Source organism: Pinus tabuliformis, chromosome 7, assembly GCF_031772625.1.
Source record: "Pinus tabuliformis cultivar Carrire ecotype Pingquan chromosome 7, CPIR1, whole genome shotgun sequence".
Classification (NCBI taxonomy): Eukaryota; Viridiplantae; Streptophyta; class Pinopsida; order Pinales; family Pinaceae; genus Pinus; species Pinus tabuliformis.
This window is the reverse complement of record NC_142293.1, coordinates 1,485,442,773-1,485,465,198: the sequence shown is the minus strand read 5'-3', so window position 1 is coordinate 1,485,465,198 and position 22,426 is coordinate 1,485,442,773. Positions and strand designations below refer to the sequence as shown.

At 36.7% G+C, this 22,426-nt stretch overlaps 1 protein-coding gene across 1 annotated transcript; it reads right to left on the bottom strand.

Moving 5' to 3' along the window:
- Positions 1 to 14,163: 14,163 nt before the first annotated feature.
- LOC149253456 (uncharacterized) lies at positions 14,164 to 18,830 on the bottom strand. Its single transcript, XM_089454486.1, has 5 exons — positions 18,480 to 18,830; positions 18,180 to 18,395; positions 17,283 to 17,348; positions 14,469 to 14,534; positions 14,164 to 14,379 (listed from the first exon to the last, which is right to left on the bottom strand). The coding sequence occupies exons 1-5, from the start codon at positions 18,828 to 18,830 to the stop codon at positions 14,278 to 14,280; spliced, it is 801 nt and encodes a 266-aa protein (XP_089310612.1). The 3' UTR covers positions 14,164 to 14,277.
- Between the last annotated feature and the right edge of the window lie 3,596 nt (positions 18,831 to 22,426).

The window sequence follows — 22,426 nt, the reverse complement described above, 5'->3', positions numbered from 1 at the left end:
CGTTCCACAGTAAAACCTATCAAACCCTTCCAGCGCCACCCTGAACCTCTGCAACACAATTTGACCTCCAATTACTTTCAAAACATTTCCACGACTCCTTCCCCAGACATCCTTGTGCAATAAAGCCATCAATTGCCTTTCCTGCCAACCTATGTTTTCTTAATGATTATTGTATTTTGCAGGTAATTAGCAGAAATCTAGAGCTTGGATAAACAATTTTGATACTAGTCACAAAACTTGTTTACTCCAAGACTCGAAAGGAAATTTATTCAAACGCCTATATTAAGAAGAAGAAGACAATTATACACAGAACCGAGAAGAAATCATCCACACAGAGACATTGACTATCAAAATAAAGTAACTAGACAGAGTGTATAGTTAGAAGACAAATAGATAAAACATACAGAAAGTTAACCAATATCCAACAACCATATGCTGATACATATAAAAAACTAAATAATTTACTGTTGAAATACACAGTAAAAAGTTACAATATACAGTGAAAGTAAAAACACAGTAAAGGATATTGACAGGTCATCAAAGTCAAAGAGTATCAGATGAAAGCCTAAAGTGAATGAAGCCTCCAGCGTAATAGTTCAAATAGCAAAGAGCATAAAGGGCTAAAACCAAACCATAAAGGCCATTAGTACCTCAATAAATGGGACAACATGAAAGTAGTTCAATAGCTGTCTCTATCTTCTTGCAAGAAGATATTTTTATTTCCTAGATTAAATGTCAAGCTAGTTTGAGATATTTTGTAATAAAACTTTTGTATAAATACTTCACAATTCGAAGTATGTGGGGTGGATTCTTAGACATTTCTATAAAATTTTGATCAAGAGACTATAAATCTATTGTATCATTGACTAAGCCAGCAAGTTGGATTGATGAATAAAGATCAGATATTTCAAAGGATTCATGTGTTGAGCGAAGTGCAGACAAGTATTTTCTCATGTTGTTGTTATCTTTCTTAAAGTTTTTCCACAATATTTAATGTGTTTTAGAATCTGAATGTTATAACTGGAATATTATCTCAAAATTTGTTTAATTACACTCTGTTTTAACAGTTAGGCATATATATGTTTTCTACTGATATCTAAGTTAAGGAATTCTTAACTGCTCCTTAGTTTAGGTTGTTTCTTTATAATATATATCAAAGGATTCTTAATTTCTCTTTATTTTTGATTACCCTATGTTCCTCGTTTAAGTCCCAGTCTGAGAATTCTTAATTTCTCTCTCACCCTGATTAAGACCATTTCACCCCCCTGCCCCAAAGACCTGCGCTTTACTCTGCTAGCTTGCCCTTTGAACATTCCCTTTAGTGAGTTGATCCAGATTTTCTACCCTTTTGTTGACTCCATAGCCCAATGGTCTAAAGACATCATTCTATCCATCTACTTTAAGGATCCCACCACCCAGTCTTCAATACAAATCAAAAACCTCAAGAACAATCATAACTAGCCTTAAATTCAAACAAACAAAGCTAAATCATATAGAGAGAGCCCTCTTTGAGCATAGGTTGGCTAGAGCCTATGCCCAAAAGTTGGTTTGTGGTTACCTCTGTGAATTCTTTCTTTAACCTTGAGAAATCACTGAGTGATAACAGTATGCACAGTAGCAATAGACAGACAAGATTGTGGTGGAGTACAGGGATATATTCACCCCACCCATAGGGGTACCCTTACACTATCAGGTCAAGCACTCCATTCATCTAACCCGGGGCATGCCGCTACCTAACAGACTAATCTACCGATGCTCTGTTATGGAGAACGATGAAATTCAAAGGAAAATTCATAAGTTGTTACAGAAAGGACACATCCGGGCAATTTCATCACCCTGTGGGAGCTTGATCATTTTTTCACATAATAAAGATGACACTTGGAGATATTGTATTGACTATTGAGTGCTAAATAAGATCACTGTCCGGAATAGGTATCCATTCCCATGGATTGATGACCTTTTGGACTAGTTCAAGGTGGCCAAATACTTCAGCAATATTGATTTTAAGTCTGGTTATCATCAGGTGCCAACCGAAACCTCTGATGTGTAGAAGACTTCCTTCAAATCCAAGGGGGGCCTTTTTGAATGGTTGGTCATGCATTTCAGGTTGACGAATGCCCCCACAACCTTCATGCAGCTATTGGAAGACATATTTTGGCCCTTCACCAACGCGTTCTTGGTAGTGTACCTAGAAAACATCCTGATCTTCAACCGGAGTTCAAAAAGCACATACACCATATTCGACAGGTCATCCAAACCTTGCGACAACACAAATTGTATGCCAATTTGGAGAAATTAACTTTTGGTATGACCCAAGTTCAATATCTAGGGTACATCATTGATGAGTGGTGTGTGCATGTGGACCCAACCAAGATACAAGTTATTTGGGATTGGACAACTCCAACAACTCTAATAGAGCTCCACAAATTTCTGGTCTTCCCAATCTCTATCGCAAGTTTGTGTTGGGATTCTCTCACATCACATGGCCTTTAAGTCAAGTCACTAAGGGAGGAGCGAAAGAAAATTTATTTTGGTCTAAATCCCAATAGAAGGGATTTGTTGAGTTGAAGAACTACCTCTAATCTACACTAGTTCTCACATTACCAGATCTACAACGACCATTTGAAATTGAGACAGATGCCTCCGACTATGCTATTGGTACAGTTCTTACCCAACAAGGGCATCCGATGGCGTATCATAGTGAGACACTTTCAAATACATTTAGAAAGTATCCGACTTATGACAAAGAGATGTATCCCATTATGAAAATGGAAATATTACATTATGGGGAAGGAAACATTCATCCACATAGACCACTGATCCCTACAGTTAATACAGACACAAGGGAAGTTGTCGAACAATCGCCATCAGAAATGATTCGCATATTTGCAATAATTCCATTTAAACATAAAGTACAAGAAGGACAACACCAATAATGTTGCAGACTATCTAATCCGACCACCAGTTATGGCACTGACCACTATGCTCAACTCTTGTGGACATGAGACTTCGGGGTGGCCACATATTTGCAAGAGCAATCTAGAATTCAGAAATACATACCAGATTCTCCTGGAAGGAAAGAAAGTCTCAAATTTCCACCTCTAGGGTTCACTGTTATGCTACTTGGGACACTTTGTTTTCGCAAGCGATCATTCTAAGATGATTTGGGAGGCAAACAATAGTCGAATTGTTGGACATTTCATAGTAGAGAAAATAGTGGCAATGTTGCAGAAGTATTTTCATTGACTAAACCTTCGACAGGATGTTAGGAATTACATCATATCCTACATTGTCTATTCCATTGACAAACAAACAATAAAGGAGCATGACCTATATACTCCTTTGCCTACTCCTAGTTGACCTTGGGAATCCATCTCCATGAATTGCATGTTGGGTCTACTTCTACTAAGCATGCCAATGACTGTGTGTTCAGGGTCGTCGATAGATTCTTTAAGATGGCCATTCTAGTGGCCTGCAAGAAGAGTATCACAATAGAAGACACTACTAATCTCTTCTTTGAACAAGTTTGGGTACGCTTTTGGATCCCAAATTCCATTATCTTAGATCGAGATAGAAGGTTCCTAAGTACATTTTGGTCAAGCCTTTGGTCGATACTGGACACCAAGCTCACTAACTTCGCGACCTTCCACCTCGAAACTGGTGGCCAAACAAAGGTCATCCATAGGATGATCGTGTACATTCTACACATGTACAACTCAAAGCATGCATGCACATGGGATGAAACCCTCCCTTATTTCCAACATAACTACAACAGAGCTCTCAATAACTCAACTGGCCACATCCCATTTCACATGGGGTTAGGATTCTAGCCACTATGTCCTATTGGTGTGGCCATACCAATTGCAACTACTCAGGAAAATTCAGATCATGTCTAGTCTGATGTTGACAGGGCTAACAACTTCAGTGAGTACATTCATCACATTCTCCAGCAGGTCCATGACATATTGATAGGGTCAATGCTATGTACAAGCATCTTCATGATCATCATCGAGTGCCACACAAGTTGGAGGTGGGTAACAAAGTTTGGTTACATTTTCAGAAGGAGCACCTTGTTGGGCCCCACTGCAAGCTTCGTCTACTCCGATATGGCTTGTACACCATCACCAAGGTTGTTGGGGACAATGCCTTAGAACTCAGCATTTCACCATTCCTTGGCCTGCACCCAGTATTCAATGTGGATTGGTTGCAACCATACTTTCTCCCATTATTGGACACATCCAACGTTGCTCAACAACTCACACCAACAAAGATCAACCCAAGCTGCATTGAACATGCCAAAACTAACGAAATCATGGAAACAGAGATCAAGAACACTCGCCACCAGAGGATCTAGCTATATTGAGTTGTCAAAGTAGGCTAACTCCTTCACTGGGGCAAGTGTTTCACTAGGGACCAGGTTCGACAGTAATTTCCTCACCTCATGGAGGTTCTACATGCAATGGGGACCATTTCTTCTTAAGGGGGGAAGATTGATCCAGGTGGATATTCGAGGTCACCCTCCTATTCCACATATACCTCGAGTTAGTTTCATCAGTTTCCTTGATTATAGCAACATTTACTATTTTTAGTAGTTTTTCAGATCCTGGACTTCCATAGTTGTTTTGACCCTGTAAACAACATTTTTTTGAGGTATGTAGCAAGCTAGGATTCATAGGAAGTATCTTGTCACAAATATTGTAGTACTTGCATAGATTTTTCCAACGACGTCTCGTACGTGCCAAACAGAGATCATATGACTAAGTTACGGCCTTGGGAAGTTGGCTGCCCAACTAACCCCAATGGGGCCCACAAACTCTTGGCATTCCATCTCTTAGGGTTAGGGTTTTGGTTGTTTAGGGTATCCCTTTGTTGTTAAATAATAAAAAGGCCCTTGACCCTCGTTGTAACATAGTTTAAAAGCATGTAGTCACCACATCTCTTCTCATAGCTAAGTTACCATTGCCTGAGCTAGTTTATTTCCATTCTGCGTGTAAGCGTCTTTCATTTCTTTGATATTAATAAAATGAAGATTTATTTTTGCTGCATATCTGTGTTTATGTTTATATCTATATTTTTTTTTGTTTCTGCATAAGTCCTGATTAGGTGATGGGTGTATGGCAGGTCAGTGAACATATAGAGGGGGGAGTTTAGATTCATCCACTTCACCCTTTCATTGACATATCAACTCTTCCATTATGGCTTAATATGGCTTTATCTCAATGAAGAATTTTTACTTTTATCATGATAATCTATCATATATGAAGCAAATGTATAAAAATATTTTCCTATATTAGATACTTATATGACTGTTCACTCCTGAAGATTTTGATTAGACATTTTTCTGGAGGAAGTTAATTTGTCTGATTCTCTCATAGATCTATGGGTTGTCTTTTCTTTTAGAAAAAAATAAATTCATTATCATTGTTTATCTTTTATCATGTGCACATGTAACTTTTTATCTCTTCATGGCACTCCTCTACAAATCTACTTTGGAAGCATTGGATGGGACACCAACAATTCAGCAGAGATGGAGGGGCTCTGGCAGGGCCTTCAAATTGCCTGGAACCTTAACCTCCAACCCTTAATTGTTGAAGGGGACTCTCAAATTCTCATTAACATGGTAACTCGTATACATAATGGTTCACAAGCAAGGAAAATAGCTCCCAGCTGGAGACTTGAGGCAAGATTAAATGATATCGCGCACAGGATTGATAATGCAAGGGCTATCTCCTTCAAACACACTCGACGGGAAGGAAACAAAGTTGCAGATCTCCTGGCCAATATTGGGGTTGAGACCAGCACCCCCCTAATCTCGGGCAACACAAACATCATATCCAATAGGCAGCAGCTCCAGGAGTGTGAAAGCTTAATCCAAGAGGAGGCTGCTGCCCCGGATGCGGGTGCCACCTCGCATAACCAGGTAAGGCCACTTGCCACGGTCGATAGGACATGCGACGGACGGAGGGCTTTAAGGCTCCTCGCCGCCACCTCCCATCGCCATGCAATGCAGCACACCAGCCTTTATGAAGGCGCAGGAACCATAGCGGAGGTTGATGGCCGCATTCAATGCGGGAACAATTCGAAGGAATGAAGGGGTCGATAAGAAATTCGATTGGGGGGCAGTTGAAACCAAAAACTATGGTGTTCATGCTCTGCGTTCTGCGAATTCTGGGGTTATTGTGGAATTGGGGGAGGCTGGCCGACTGCTGGTCCTCCCTGGTTCATGCTTGCATTCATTTGTTTGCTACCGTGAGCCGAATTGGAAGGGAACTCCGTCTGAGGAAGAGGTATCTGGAAGAATGGTGCGGGAAAGAATGCCATGTCGTAGAGGCAGAGGCTCAGGGCGAGCCAGATCCTCTCGCGGGCCTGCAGCTGACTTACATCACCATTGCTGCTGTGTTTACTGCCATCGACGTGTGGGAGCTCCTCAGGTGCAGGCTAGCCAATTTGTGGAAGCTGGAGGGTCCAACAATGGCGAGCCAAGCCTACCTGCGTTTGGCTCTGTCATCTTTACACTGGGCAATTCCAGAGCAAATTTGGGCATCAATGCCCACATATCTGTGTTATTCACCAGGATACCGGAAGAGAATGAGGATGGCTTGCCTCGGCCACCTGCAATGGAAAATCCCTTGGATAATGAAGGGGGAATTCCCCTGGTGCAAGAAGGAAGTTTGCCTCAGGCTCTGGCGGAAGAATGTCGGGTTGTGGACAAAGGTAAGAGGCCAATGGGTGAGGCCTCAAGCTCAAGGGATGACGCACTGCGAGAGCACGACCACCCATCCAGCCACTCGCGCGAACCTGAATTGCCGGCCTTCATGGACGGCTTACCAGAAGGACATGGTTGGGCTTGGATTCGTGAAGCTGAGCCAGAGGACGAGCCGGGGGAAGACGCGACCGTGGACTAGGCCCAGGTGGCTCTCCCGCATACTGCCTGGACGCGTGTGGGATCGTGGTCGGTTCTGTTATCTCTCCTGTTGTCTTGTGTCTTTCTAGTGTTTTCTGTTGAATTATGTTTCCGGGTCTTATGTATCTACTGCTGTCTCTTGGTTTCTCTTCCGTTACGGATAGTAGTTTTTTTGGTTTGGGCCATAACCACATGCCCTGTATCCAAATGGCAAACTCTGCCCCTGCGTGGGTTTCACAGAGATGTTTTGAGTCTTTTTGTTGGTGGTTTTTACGGAGATGTCTAGGTACCTTCTGGTGGTGGGTTTTACAGAGATGTAATGGGTTTTGGGACTATGTCATAGTTGCCCATGGCGCCACTCACGGACATGGGCAGCAAGAAATCTCGAATGTAAAGTTTCAGCTGTAAATATTAATACAAAAGTAGGTAATGTTGCTTAGAAAAAAAAACTTTTTATCTCTTCATAAAAAGTTATGATTTTTCCGCAGATAAAAAATTAAATAAATAAACAAAAGTTTTAATTTTGTAATATTTTGCAAAAAATTTAAATGTTTTAAATAAATAAATAAAAATATAAGGAACAAGAAAAAAAATTATTTTGACTTATTGTTTTACTCCATATGAAAGGAAGAAAACATTAATTTATTTTTTTAAATAATAATAGGTAATTCAATGAAAGATCCATAATCTATTCAGAAAATGACCAAAAAAGTATCCATAATCTATGTTTTTGCTATAATAAAGTGAAAGAGCGTGCAAGACCAAAAAAAAATGGCAAAACCAATGTTGTTAATAGATTGTCAAGGCATCAAAATTAGAACAATCAGTTTGTATAATTGTCAATACTCATAGAGTTGAACATTTTTGTTCCTTATAAGATGGTCGTTAATGATTTCTTTTCACTGTAACAATTTCACTACAAGTTGCCCTATTTAATTTTTAATGAAACAAATGCCACGTTCATAGAATCGTTTTTAAGAAGAATTTTGCAAACCATTAAAACACATTCGGACTTCATTAGCATGAATCTTAGAAAATTTATTGGTAAGTTAAAAGAGTTGATAAGGCGTTGGAAAATATGATGAGAGTTCATTCCCATCAATGAGATAGATATTATGGTAAGACTTTTATCTTTTCTTGGCCTATAAAAAATTTTCAAATAAATTCATAGGAAAAAATAACCAATAAACCATACAAATTTTAACTCGCAAGAAAAAAGTGAGAAAGACAACTATTTTTATAAGCACTACATACTATATAATCAAAAAGTTCATTCATTGGTCAAGGACTAGTGCTTTTTACTAATGAAGATAGAGCTAAGCATTTAAATCTCAAGAAGAACAAGCAAACACATACGAGTGAAGAGAGAGCTAGGCATTTAGAAGACAGTGGTAAGCATTTAAAGTGCAGGAAGAACAAGCAGACACATAAGAAATATACCTTGTACATGAGCAACAACAACTAGGATAAGTACAGATGTCCAGACCTTAGTGAACCAAATTCTTTCCTTCAATATTGACCTTTTGTGAGGCAAGTAAAACATCTAGTTTTGCACCCAATTCCATTACCTCGATCTGAAATTTTCTCTTGAATGAGCTCAAGCTATGGGTTAACAAATGCTTTAGATGTCTTTACTCCTCCTAATAGTGCTCCATCAACCATGTCATTAGTGCCCCATCATCCATGTCGTGGATAGAGTCTAACATCATGTATATTGTTTCCATTTCCATAGTATCTACCTATACCAGTTAAAGATAGGGATACCCGTAATAGTATTGGGGTTATATCAAAAGCAACGATGGAAGCTGATACAGCTAGGCAGAGACACAACGACTAAAGAAGCTGGTGAAACCGCTACCCTAGCCGCTGGTGGTGTCTTTAGTATGCCTTAGTGGGGCTTCTTGCTCAAGTAGGCTAAGAGCATGTCACCCTAAGGGCTTGAGAGAGGTGGAACGAAGGTAGCATAATATATAGAGACATCATGCATGGATGTAAGGGTAGAAGCGCCAGCTATTACGACTATAGATTCGTAATATAGATTCAGAACAAAAGACCAGACTGAATGGAAGAGGTTTGGCCATCTCGCTGGCCTCCTTGCTGGAGATAGCTATGTTACTTACTCTATTGTCTCTGTCTCTATATCTCATGCTAGATATTTTGTTTTGTACCCTGCCCTGCATGTCGATTATCCCTCTCGAAACTAACATCTACTAGCTGAGACATGACCTACTAAATAACTTGCTCGGGTATATGAATTGATGAAACATTTATGTGCACCATAAGCACTGCACACCAATGAGTTTGTCCCAGTTTGTCCCTGAAGCAACAAGCTAGTTGATAGCAATAATAGTTTGTCCCTGAAACAACAAGCTAGTTGATAGCAATAATAGTTTATCCCTGAAGCAGTAAGCTAGTTGATAGCGATAATATGTGAGTATAGGAGGTGGAAGGATGCCAACACCCTAACACCTTGCTTGACACCAAGTTGTAGTAGATAGGTAGCAAGGAAAAGCTCTTTAATATATTATTCCAATTTGCATGATAGCAATAGGTGGTAAGGCAAGGCAATGATATGCATATCCCAAAGACTACCGTTACGTTTACATAATTGTGAAAAGAAAGATATATTTGATTTAAATAATTGTAAAACAAAGAATATATTTGGTTTAAACTTTGGAATATATAAAATGAAGGATATGTGCAGTTTCAAATTTGAGATAAAAAAGTGAATGGGTTTTTTCGAATTTTGAATAAAGCCGCAAACCTTGGATAAAATAGTTGATGGGTTTTTTCAAACTTTACATAAACATTTTTTGATGTGCATGAATCGCAGGCCGACAATAAGACCTCCGAACAAACACTTCGGATAAAAGCATTTTTAAAAAAAATATTTTTAAAAACCTTTGGGTGGATGACCCAGTGAGCATAGTTAATATGAATTCAACGCCCGAGCAAATGCAATAGTCACTGTGCTACCAAAGGCAGGGACTAATAATAAAAGTGATCATAGGCTTGAACATAGTAAATCAAATAAATCAAATGCGATGCCTACTTGGGCTAAGGGAAATTTAAGCACAATGGGACATTTAATACCCACCTTGAATATTAGACACAAATAAACAAAATTAGATTTGTTTTAATTTTAATTTTAACACTCCATCCTATTCAAACATGTAAAAGACATATTGAGCGGTAGCTCCAATCAGATTCCCTTGTTCTTATCACGAGAAATCTATGACCGGCCGTCCATACGCGAACAAACATTATTTTATATTAAATGAATAGAATCCTAAATTACCATCCAACTTAATTCTAAATAATTCAATTTGTTTTCCCTATATTTTAAATTCATTTAAATAAAAAATTATATATATATATATATATATATATATATATATATATTATAAAGTAACAAAATTGTGCTTGATACGCTAAGTAATAACAAAAGGTAAATTAAAAAAAAAAACTTGGGGTGGAACTAAATTAATTCTCAATCATATATAAAAATAATTCTATTTTATATAATAGAATTGTTATTTATTAAAAAATCTTTCGAGGTGCAACTTATTTTTTGAGTGTAAAATTTGAGGAAAGGTTTGTACTTTGAGAGATTTGATTCCTTTTGGTACTTATTTTTTGAGTGAAAAATTTGAGGAAAGGTTTGCACCTCGAGAGATTTGATCTCTCTCAACACTAGATAGATTTGGTGTTAAGATGGGTCTAGGTTGGTTTCAGTTCTGTACAGTCATACAAAATTTGTTGAACATCTAATTATTTTGATCATTTTAAATATGCTAAATATGTCTAAGATTAATTTGGTCAATTTAATTTAAAATTTGCTTAGTTACCCCAGTTTTTTGAGATGAGAGAGGCTGTTAGTAGCTTGAATGATGAAATACAAATTTTGAGTGCAAAGTGTCAATGTAACAATTTTGATAGATAGAAAATGTGAATACTAAGAATGTATGCAATTACAAACAATCTTCATTGCAATCAATTTGAAACTATTTTCTTCTAATGTTCCTATTGTCACACCTATTAGTTTTTCCATCTTCTCATATTGATCATATGAAAGAGTAGTTGGAATCATAGACCATTCAAATATTTAATTCGAGCTATTGTAGTAAACAATGTACCTTGTCTCTATTCCTCTCCAATATTCCCTTTTCTCATATCGATCATATGAAAAGAGTAGTTGGAATCATAGACCATTCAAATATTTAACTCGAGCTATTGTAGTAAACAACATATCTTGTCTATGTTCCTCTCAAATATTAATAGTAGTTTTCTCGAAATTCAATCATTGTGACTTATGGAGTGTTAAACCCCAAATAATTGTCAATGGTAGTTATTTTTTATTATTGCGTTTTAATTCAAAGTAATTAACAATGTTGAATGATGGAAAATGAGAATAATAAGAATGTACCCAATTATAAATAGTTTATAGTTTTAAGAAGCAAACATTTGGATTAATCAAACATTTTATTTAGGATGAAAATTCAAGTATGGTATTTATGGTTGAATAATTTTTATGTGCTTACATTGAGAGAGAGTGTGTATGTTTTGGGGGTGAGAAGGAGAGACAAGGGGAGATAGAGAGATATATATGGGGGGGCAGGGGAATGGAAGAAGAGAGAGGCAAAGACATGGAGCGAGGAAGAGATATAGATATGGAGAGAGAAATATGAGAGAGAGAGAGAGGAGGCGAAGAGAGAGAGAGAGACGAAGGGGAAAGGAAGGGAGGGAGAAAGAGATAGATAGATATGGAGAGAGGGTGTGTATGTTTAGGGGATGAGATAGATAGATAAAGAAGGAGAGGCAATGGGAGATAGAGATATAGATGAAGGAGGTAGAGATGTTCTTACACTGAAATCAATGCACATTATTAATCTAATTACTTTGAAATTAATATACATCATACATCTTGTTGCATCAAATCAGAAATTAACATCTACACTAAAATCAATGCATCTAGTGCAAACAATCAAATAGGATTAGAAATCAACATCTATACTGAAATCAATGCATCTAGTGCAAGCAATCAAATAGGATTAAAAATCAATATCTACATTGAAACCAATGCATCTAATGCAAGCAATCAAATATGAGTAGAAATCAACATCTACGCTGAAATCAATGCATCTAGTGTAAGGTATTAAATATGATTAGAAATCGACATCTAAACTGAAATCAATGCATCTAGTGCAAGCGATAAAATAGGATTAGAAATCAATATCTACACTAAAACCAATGCATCCTATGCAAGCAATCAAATAGGAGTAGAAATCAACATCGACATTGAAATCAATGCACCTAGTGTAAGGTACTAAATAGAATTATACATCAACATCTACACTGAAATCAATCCATATAGTGCATGTGATCAAATAGGATTAGAAATCAACAACCACATTGAAAATATTAAATATTCATGACTTTCTAGATCTAACTTCTATGTCTGTATTCGTCTCTGTGAGACTCTTTCTTCCTCCCTCTCTCTCCACCTTCCATTACGTGTCTACCTCCCTCCCCCTCTCCTCTCTCTTTGCCTCCCTCTCCCCCGTCTCATTTTATCTGCCTCTCCTGAAATTTCTCTATCCTTCTCTTCTTTCCTCCATATCAATATTTATACCTCCCTCCATATCTCTTTATTTGTTTCTCTAGCTCAACCCCCTAAACATATGTCACGCTCTCTCTCTCTATGCCCATATCTATCAATTTATATATCTATCTCTCCCTCTTCCTTTCCCTCTCTATCTCTTCCCCTTCTCTCTCTCTCTCTCTCTCTACCCCCTCCATCTCCCATATATCCCTCTTCCTCCCTCCCTCTCTTTGACTCTCTCTTCTACTCCTTCCCCCACCCCATCTATATCTCTATTTCCCCTTATCTCTCATTTTCACCCACCAAACATACACACTCTCTCTCCATATCTATCTATCTCTCTCCCCCTCCCTCTTCCTCTCTCCCTCCCTCTTCCTCTCCCTCTCTCTCTCCACCTTCTCTCTCTCTCTCTCTCTCTCTCTCTCTCTCTCTCTCCCCTCCATATCTATGTCTCCCTATCTCTCTCTTCCCTCCTCTTCTCTCTCCCTCATTCAATCTTCATCTCTCCCTTGTCACTCCCTCTCTTTCCCCCTCCAAATCCATCTCTCTCCCTCTCCCCCCTCCTCTCTCTCTCTTCCTTTCTCTCTCTCCCTATGTCTCTCACCTTATTTCTCTCTCCCACACTGTATTCCCCCTTCCATATCACTCTCTTTCTTAAATATGACCCCATTGTATTGTATTTACGTAAGTATATAATTAAATAAAAAAGATAATTGGTTGTAAAATATTAAACCTATATTTTCGATCAATCATGTTAAAGAAAATACAATAATAAAAAATTTAAAAAATCATGCACTATCTTTCCTCTATCATTGTTAATCACTTACTTTGCTTTCTGATGGCTTGGATCCTTAGTTAAGATGCATCTATCCTAGTTATTTATAATATTATTTATATTATATAAGTTTCACATATGTATATATTAAATAATTCTCATTTTTTAATTTATTAAAACCTCCATTTAATCTCTAAGAAAATATTGTTAGTAGTCGTGAGGATGGACGATTTAGATATACCTCAAGTGTAATTATAACCATTTTTCTCTTGGATTTAATTAAAAAATGTTATAAAATTAAATTAAATTAAATTATTTTTATTTTGAAATAAGTTATTGTTTTTGGGCATGTGGTATTGATAAGCCAAGATATTGGCCCATGGTATTTTAACAATTAAAATCGTAGATCCATAACATAATAATCAAAAGTCTAGATGGCCCATGGTATTGTTAAAAACCTACTTAGAAGTTAACAAGGAGCCACTGCCATGGCGGTAGTCCCTGCCGAGGTCTGCAAGGACAACACCAATGGATTGTATACTGTCTGATTTGAAATGGCATTTGAAATAGAACTGAAATAGTTCACCTAGAGCTGTCAAATCGACGGTGACGTGCGGAATTTGATATGCAATTGGGTTTTATTCGAAACCTATGGATTTTGTTTTAGTTAGACCTACTGATTAGCTGAAACAGAGCTTATGAAGGGTGCAATTTTTCCTTTTCCTTTTGCTTTTGCGGTCACGGATTGTATTTCCATTAACTTATTTACATGGTGTTATCTAAATAATATGAAAGTTTACAAATATAAGCGTAGGGTTGCTTATTGAAAAGACAGAAACATAGGTAAAATAATACCAAATACAATATTCTCAGTACCCTTCTTGATTTTGCTAAGCTGCATGCTGCTTGAAGCTTGACATTTCATCAAATTTCTGTTAACCTTTATTTTTCAATTTCTAATGTTGGTAATCACATCAAATGATATTATTGAAGAAACTACTTCAGAATAACAAATAACATGATTATTACATCTGCAGAGATATCTGCTATAGCCTGACCAGCTGCTCCTGTGCCACCAAGTCTACTCATGCTTAGGACCTGTCAATGGAGACTGCTCTCAGTATTTGGAGAATAGTAGCTAGTCTAGCCCTATGCCTGTAAGCTTAAAATTCGTAAAGAAACTTTACCTTCATTTGCAACTGCAGAAACTTTAAGTACTCAATTATTTCATCCAGCATAGCTGCCTTGTCCGTCTGCATAAAAACATGTCCAATGTCCATTCCATTCAACATGCTAAAATAAAATTTTATCGCAAAATTTTTAATACTATTTGAGAATAAGGAGAGTACGCAAAAACTTTCTTCCCTACATGCTGCATTGATGCTTCACAATTAGCCTAACTACTCGTTCGTACTCTTAGAAAATACAAAGAAGAAACACATCAGCATCTTAGAAAATACAAAGAAGAAACACATCAGCAGCCTAACTAATGACTTTTTGTTCGACACTGTTAGCAGTTTCACGGACCGTACGCAGTGGTACATCAGTTCCCCGTCTGTTTATCAAGATTAATAATTTTCGTCTGTCCTTGGTTTGTTTGTGTATCTCATTCAACTTTGTTTAAAAATTGAAAAGACTTACTTTTACCTCCACAAAGAAATAAAAATCTTATCTTTATTTGCAAAGAATCGAAGGGTTTTACATGAAAAATTTTTGTTCTTTATTTTCTCCTCCTTGGAAATATCAAAAGTTTTTGTTAATTAATGTTTTTACTCTGAAAAAAAATCTAGAGGTTTTATGTAAAGTTTTATGTTTGCATCAAAAAAATAAAAAAGTTTTCTTTTGGTTTTTTAAATACGCTACAAATTTCTTTTGGTTTTCTAAATAGGGCTACAAATATTCATATTTTATTGAATATGAAAATGCTAAATATTCATATTATCTGGAAAATAAAAAAAAATATGATTTTTTTATTGCAATCCCAAATATTCATATTAGCTAAAAATTTTAGCCCAATTTTTTTAAGTTATATTACATTTGTATTTTGGTATTTATGGTGAGGGCAGCAACAACAATTTAACTGGTAAAGTCTATCAAAGTGTATATAGTCTACTACTAGACTCCAGTTACTTGTAACTTCAACTTTGCACTATTGTTAATAGTCCCCTTATCATCTCTATGATAAAATCATTATCTTTAGGACGACACAACACAATCCCTATGGATATAGTAGGTACCTTTAAGACAAGACAACACAATCCCTATGGATATAGTAGGTGTAACTTGGATTGGACTGCTTTAATGATAGTTTTTATATTTTCCCTTTTTCCTTTCACTAGTAGTAGGGGGAATAAGTGGCCTATAATGGTAATGCAATGCTTAAGAATCAATTATTGTGTTCCTTCCTTAAGTATGATTTTGAAAAATTTTGGTGGAAATTTTTAGAATTAGGGTTACCATTGTAATTGTGGGTAATACAATTATTTTTTTTTTTTAATATTGAACTCATTTCCACACTAAAAACAAAAAAATTAAACACTCCTAAATTTTTTAAATTTTTCTGGACTCTTTAAACCAGACCTGGATTAAATTGCAATTTCAATAAATAGGTAGACAGATGATTCATTGTTACTCACGTGTTAAGTAGCGGAATTCGACGGTTAAAATGCGTCTACAAATTCAATCTCTGCGTCGCAAAATACCAAAAATATATACAAAGGAAGTACGATTGATTGTCAGGTTAAATCCATCAAACACTCCGTCGTAAAATACAAGAAAGCAGAAAGTACCATTGATTGTATAATTCAATCACTCAGTTTGGATGCACCAAGTTGTCCAAAGCCTTGAGAGAATCGCAGCTATATACAACACAATACACGCACATAAAAATAATGTGATAAGGACAGTGATGTAACGTTGAAAGGAGGACGTAATGTACATTTGGAGCAGGCTTTCACTTCCGATGCTTTTGGGCCTCCAGCGTTAACCTATTTCATTGAAAACGACCTCTCTTGAACTAAACAAAAACAATTTTAGTGTACCTTTCGAAGCTTATATTGGCAGAATCTTTCAAATATTGAAGAGCAATCACTTTTGGTATCTTTCAGTTCGATGTAAAATATTTGAATCCCTGGTTTTTGGATAAAAATTATCTTTCAGATTTTTGTTTAATAATTTATAATATTTTTATGTAAAAATGTTTTTGATGGTAAGATTTATCCTGATGACACTAATCAGATTTGTTGTTTTTAACAAAATTTTAAACAGGTGTCTTTTTCTCTGTTAAACGCAGCATTCCCTTTCTTTTACCCTGTCGCCCTTTGTTTAACCATCAACGTTCCTTTGCACGGTAATGTGGAAATACTAGTTAATATTATTGATATAAATCACTATGAAATAAAATTATTAGAATTTTAATTTTTTAAATTTTAAATATTGAATGAATGTTTAAATCTCATATATTATCCTCTTATCATCCACTAATATTAAATATTACTTCCAAACTGAAACACTCTCATCCACGAAATTATTTCTCGTTTATCCCTTTTCTTAACCATTTACCATTAACCCACTCAAGTTGTCAATGACCTCCCAGTCCAAAGCGATATAACTAAACAGATCTGATAGGTTTAGAAAAGAACTATGATTGGCTGTATTTATTACGATTTGGTGCCACAATATCATGTGGTATTTATGTTCTTCAAACAATTTCAAAGTGGATTATGTTTAAGTTTATCTGATATAGTAATATGCATATCTCTGAAACTATCTGAAAGAGGTACTGTAAAGGTTGCCATTAGGCGTATCCAATATATGAATCACCATTTTTCAGGAAGTTATGAAAAAAGAGGAACTTGGAGTACCGACAATGAGATTTGATTTTTCATTTTTACACAAAGGAAAAGGAACTGCCAAACAAGAAACATACATTACAACTAATCAATCATTATATTAGAGATTATATGTTATTGTGGATCACTTCTATCAAGCAAGAAAATCACCTTACTACAGTTGGGAACCAGCTCCTGTAACGCCTTCATTCTTTCTGCAATTCTTTCTCTTCGTTGCTGTAAACATGTCCAAACCACTCTGGTAAGTTTCTCTTCATTTAGCTTAATTAGCTAAAGTCTAGTGATAGAAGTATTATGTAAACAATGAAATTCAAAATGTGATAGAAGTATTATGTAAACCAGATAATAATATCAAATATAGATACAACAAATAAACATTAAAGCCTTCTAATATTGTACAAGCTATTGGTTACTTGTTTCAAACTCCAAATACAAATAATTTCAGGAAGGAAATTGTGACAACACAATTTTCTTCACTCATTCAACTCAGTTTCTTCACTTGCAAAAAACCTCCCAAAAATTCGTCAAGTTTAGCATCTAGATTCCAAAAGTGTTCCCTTCAGTTTGCATTTCCGCTTCCTTTTATAAAAATTGGAATTTGTTTTGCTTCGTCAAATCCTCCATTTTCAATCTGCCCTCCAAACCATAAGCTATTGTTAATCCAAAAATGTATTATTAAATCTAGAATAATTAAATTTAAAACAAAAATAAAATCTAAAATAATAAACCATAAAATTAAACTAAAACATAATTATACTAAAATTAAAACTAAAATAAACTTAAAAAAATAATTATTAAGATTAAACTAAACTAAATAATACTAAGTCAAATAGAAATCTAAAACTAATCTGAAGTAGTTTTATGGGAAACTATAACTAAATTAACATACGCGACTAATAATTTGGCAATATCACAACTAAAAAAGAGTTGGGCAATATCACACACAGATGAAACGCCATGTTTAAAAATCAATAAACAAGAAATACTCTGGGAGATTCTGGGCATGATCACTATGTTTAGCATATATGGAATTGGGCAATAACTTACTCTTTCGGCAATACTATGAGGATCTGTCGCTTGACCACGCCTGGCCCTTACTCGAGGGCGTGCGGGTGCGTGTGCAGGTGCTGCCACAATTCCCGGTGGAGGTGAAGACTGAGCTTGCGGTTGAGAGAGCGCTAATTCATAACTGCTCTGTTGCCCTGCCTGTCCATTATTTGATCCAACAGCTATTCCACCACCGGCGAAATTTGTAAAGGGCGCCTACCCAATTAAACAATTACAGTTTTCAACATACAAAATTTACAGAATGCATAATTTACAAGATTACAGGCGAAATTTCATTACCGTATTGGCTGGCCTGGTGAGAACTGCTTCTGCATCCCTCAATCTCTTCCCCAAAAGCCGAGCTGTATCCACCTTTGTTTGACCTAGGCTGAGAGGAACAGGGTTGAGGCCGACGTAAGGTGGCCGCCATGATTGCGTAGGGGATGGTACAGTAACCGTATCCGCAGCAGCAACAGCAGTAGAGCCTGAAGCAGGGGACCTAAGTACAGTCAAAAGTGCAGGGCTACCAATGCCTGCTAACAACGGTGAAGAGCTTGCATTTTCCCGTGCTGTACCCAGCGGTGTGAGACATCTTACTATCTGCAACTTACTATCAAAGTCTCTCAGCACAAATTGAAAATGAAATGTCATATCTGCAACTAAAAATTGAATGGCGTAGCTCCAAATGTATATTTATTTCTGAATGTAAACCTATGGCGAGTTTAAGATGGATGAGCATGTGTGGTAGGTGTAAGCATGCTGTGTGGCAGGTGTAAGAAGCAGACGAATTACTATAAATGTTCAAAGTATTTTTCGAAACTGTTTATATAGAAATGAGCCATCTAAACTTTGCGTAAAATTCACATAGTGAAATGAGCCATCCAAAATTAAGACGTCCAATATAAAACTTTAGATAAAAAGCAAAAAATATCAAAGCTCTAAAATAAAACTTTGGATAGAAACTAGCACTAAGCACAATGTATGTTCATCTCTGAAAACTTTGGATAACAAAAACTTTTCATCTGTGAAAACTTTGGATATCTTATATTTACCCCGAACATAATGTCTTGAAATCTGCGAAGCGCCCAATAAGACCGCCAACTTTATTGTCCAATCAAAAATTACATAATAAATTTTATATTATTTTGTAATATGAAAACTTTGGTTAAAGTTGTGATGTATAGCAATATTTTTTGGTCAAACAAGATATTAATAGGCAGTCAACGCACGATCGATTGCTAAGAGTCCCAGGCAAGGCAGGGACTAATAATATCCATGGTAAATATTCATGATCAAAAATATTGTCATATTGTAAATATTAATTTTTTATCGGCTTATTAATTAAATTTATAGATGGAACACATCTATATTAATTGTTAGAAATATATTGATTACAAAAAAATATAATATTATAATATTATATGTTACCCAATATATGTTAATATTAGCCAACACATTTTTAATTTTATTTTTAAGGTAACTTTACACTTATCTTCAGTATATACAATATATATTAGCTCACACATATATAGTAACGTTACACAAATATTTAGCATATACAATATATATTAGCCGACACATATATTTTTTTTAATATTTCTTTTAATGTAACTTTACGACAACATCTCCCTCATATTTTTTTTTAATATTTTTTTTAATGTAACGTTACGTTATGTGACAACATCTCCCTCATATTTTTTTAAATATTTTTTTTAGTGTAATATTACGTTACGTGACAACATCTCCCTCATATTTTTTTAATTTTTTTAATGTAATATTACCTTAGGTGACAACATCTCCCTCATATATTTTTAATACTTTTTAATGTAACCTTACCTTTTTTTTGCTAAGGTAAGAGGCGTTCCTTCCAAATCTATTAAACGAAAAATAATTTACAAAAATTACATATGTCCACCAGACAAAGTGGACCACAAACAAGGTTGCTCACCGCCAGAGGCAAGACCTCCAACCAGAAACTGAGACCCCCTAAACCAACCGAGAAACCTTGATAACCCAGTCACTGCTGGACCCTACCGCAGAGGAAAAAATCGAATTACAAAGATAAGTAAACCTCGATTCCCCGGCTCCACACCACTGCATGAACTAACTGGAACATTGAACTCTGCTTCTACAACCCACGGTCTAAAACACATCACATGGCCCCGAAAGCCATAAAACCAAACCGCCAAAACTTAACATTAACGATTCGCCCAAACCAATCAGCACGATGAAATCTGACCGTTGATTAGCGCCTATGCATCCAATGGACCAGAACGAAGTCGCCCCACAGAAATTCCCGAGCTTTAACGTGCGATGAGGGCGTTATACATCCCTCTCCCTCCTCCACGTGTCATTAGGTGTGTGGTATCGCTTCCGAAAAACAGAAACCACCTAACGCTTGAGAGTGGTGCGATCTGCAGGAAACCGCTTAAGAAGCGGTTTTTTGTCTGAATGATGAAACTGTGGGAAAAGTAGCTTCCACTATTCTCCCAATCGCCTTTCATAATCTCTAGAATGTTGAGCCCACCTTTCCACTCCTTCTTAACATGATTGAAGTGCCTGCTACCAGGATTTTTGTAGATCTTTATGGAACGAATCCCTCTGCCTGGCCAAGGCTGCTGAATCCTAAAGTTGTGATTATCAGTGCTACTAAAGCCTGCTTTAATTTGCCTTCCACTTACCTGTATGACCATAATGAGGGATCCCATCGAGAATGACTCATTGCGACCTTTCCCTTTTAGTTTTATCTCGAAACACTTTTTTGTCCTCTTCCGCGAGATTGTGACAAAGAGTTTTCAGATTGTCATTGCTCATTGCTTGCCACCCCATCACAACTTTGCCTTCCTTGCAGCTAACTCCTTGGTTGGCTAGGAAATCCACCAGTTTGTTAGCCTTTCTGCGCACATGAATGAACCTGACAGAGAAAAGCCCCTGAAGGTGACCCTGAATACGCTGAAAAACCCATATTAACTTCCAGTGCTGAGAGACTTTCTCTGGCTCTGAACCATAATTGATCTTTTTAACCGAGTTAATAACTAACTCAGAGTCAGCGTCAATGATTACGTTGTGGTGGTTTTCCTGCTTCAACAAATCTAAGCATTGCTCCATGGCAATTAATTTCGCCATATTATTAGTGGCTTTTCCAAGATGACAAAGGAGAAGAGAGAGGATGTTACCTACTTCATCCCGAAGAACCCCTCCAAAGCCAGGTGTTCCGGGGTTGCCTTTAGAGGCTCCATCTATGTTGTACTTCAAAAAACCTCTTGGAGGAGGTTGCCAATATTCCTTTTCAGACTCCCTATTACTTGCTATTCTGTTCTGACTCAGGGGGGATGATCCCCTACAATCCTAACAGCCTGAGAGTTCTCAAGTCTATTCCAGTGGGAGGATTTTTGGGGAGATTCCTGATTATTGAGCTTACCGTATCCTTGATCTGTTTTAAGATCTGATCAAACAGGTGAGGAGCATAATTCTTTTCATTTTTGAAGATTCTCTTATTCCTTTCCTTCCATATGTTCCAAATAATGAAACTTGGAAAGAGGGTCGAAGCAAGGTTGAGAACTTCATTATTCGAAAAATTTCTCCTCCAACTGTTAAGGGTGTTAATAATACTCTCCTTATCCCTGTCAGACTGTTGAAATATGTTGGCGAAAACCTCCCATAGTCTGGAAGTGAAATTACAGCTATTGAGAAGATGTTCCATCATTTCCTCTTGGGCTTCATAGAGTTGGCATATGGAAGGTCCAAGTATGCCTCTCTTTCTAATGTTGTCCCAAGTCAAGAATTTCCTTTGAAGAACCAACCACATGAAGGGTTTGATTTTCATCCACCCTTGATGTCTCCAAAGGTTAAGCCAGATTCTATTTGGCGCTAGGGAATTCAGCTCAAGGAGAGAATTTTTTGCTTCCTTGATATTAAAGATTCCTTTAGTGCTGTTTCCCCATCTGAGTTGGTCCTGCCCTTCAGTCACCAAGATCATCCTTTGTTCCAGCATTTTTCAAAGAGTCTATGCTTTTGTATTCAGCATTCTATCATTCTTGCAGTCTATATCCTTCCATATCCTCCATTTTCCATTATTGTGGGTGTCATCCCAAAAATCTTTCACTCTAGTCAAGCCTTGGGTGTCAGTTTCATGTTTAAGGTTCCAAAATTCCTCTGTTAATATTTTTGGTTCTTGTTGCCATTTGTCCTCCCAAAAAAGAGCAAGGTCACCTTCTCTGATTTCCCAGAAGCTGTTTCGTTGAACT

Excerpts from the sequence above, each read along its gene's own strand:
- LOC149253456 (XM_089454486.1), bottom strand. The coding sequence starts at position 18,830 with ATGACATTTCATTTTCAATTTGTGCTGAGAGACTTTGATAGTAAGTTG. Across the intron at positions 18,396-18,479 it reads TCACCAGGCCAGCCAATACG|GCGCCCTTTACAAATTTCGC; the intron begins GTAATGAAATTT and ends TTAATTGGGTAG. Across the intron at positions 17,349-18,179 it reads CTCATAGTATTGCCGAAAGA|CAACGAAGAGAAAGAATTGC; the intron begins GTAAGTTATTGC and ends ACATGTTTACAG.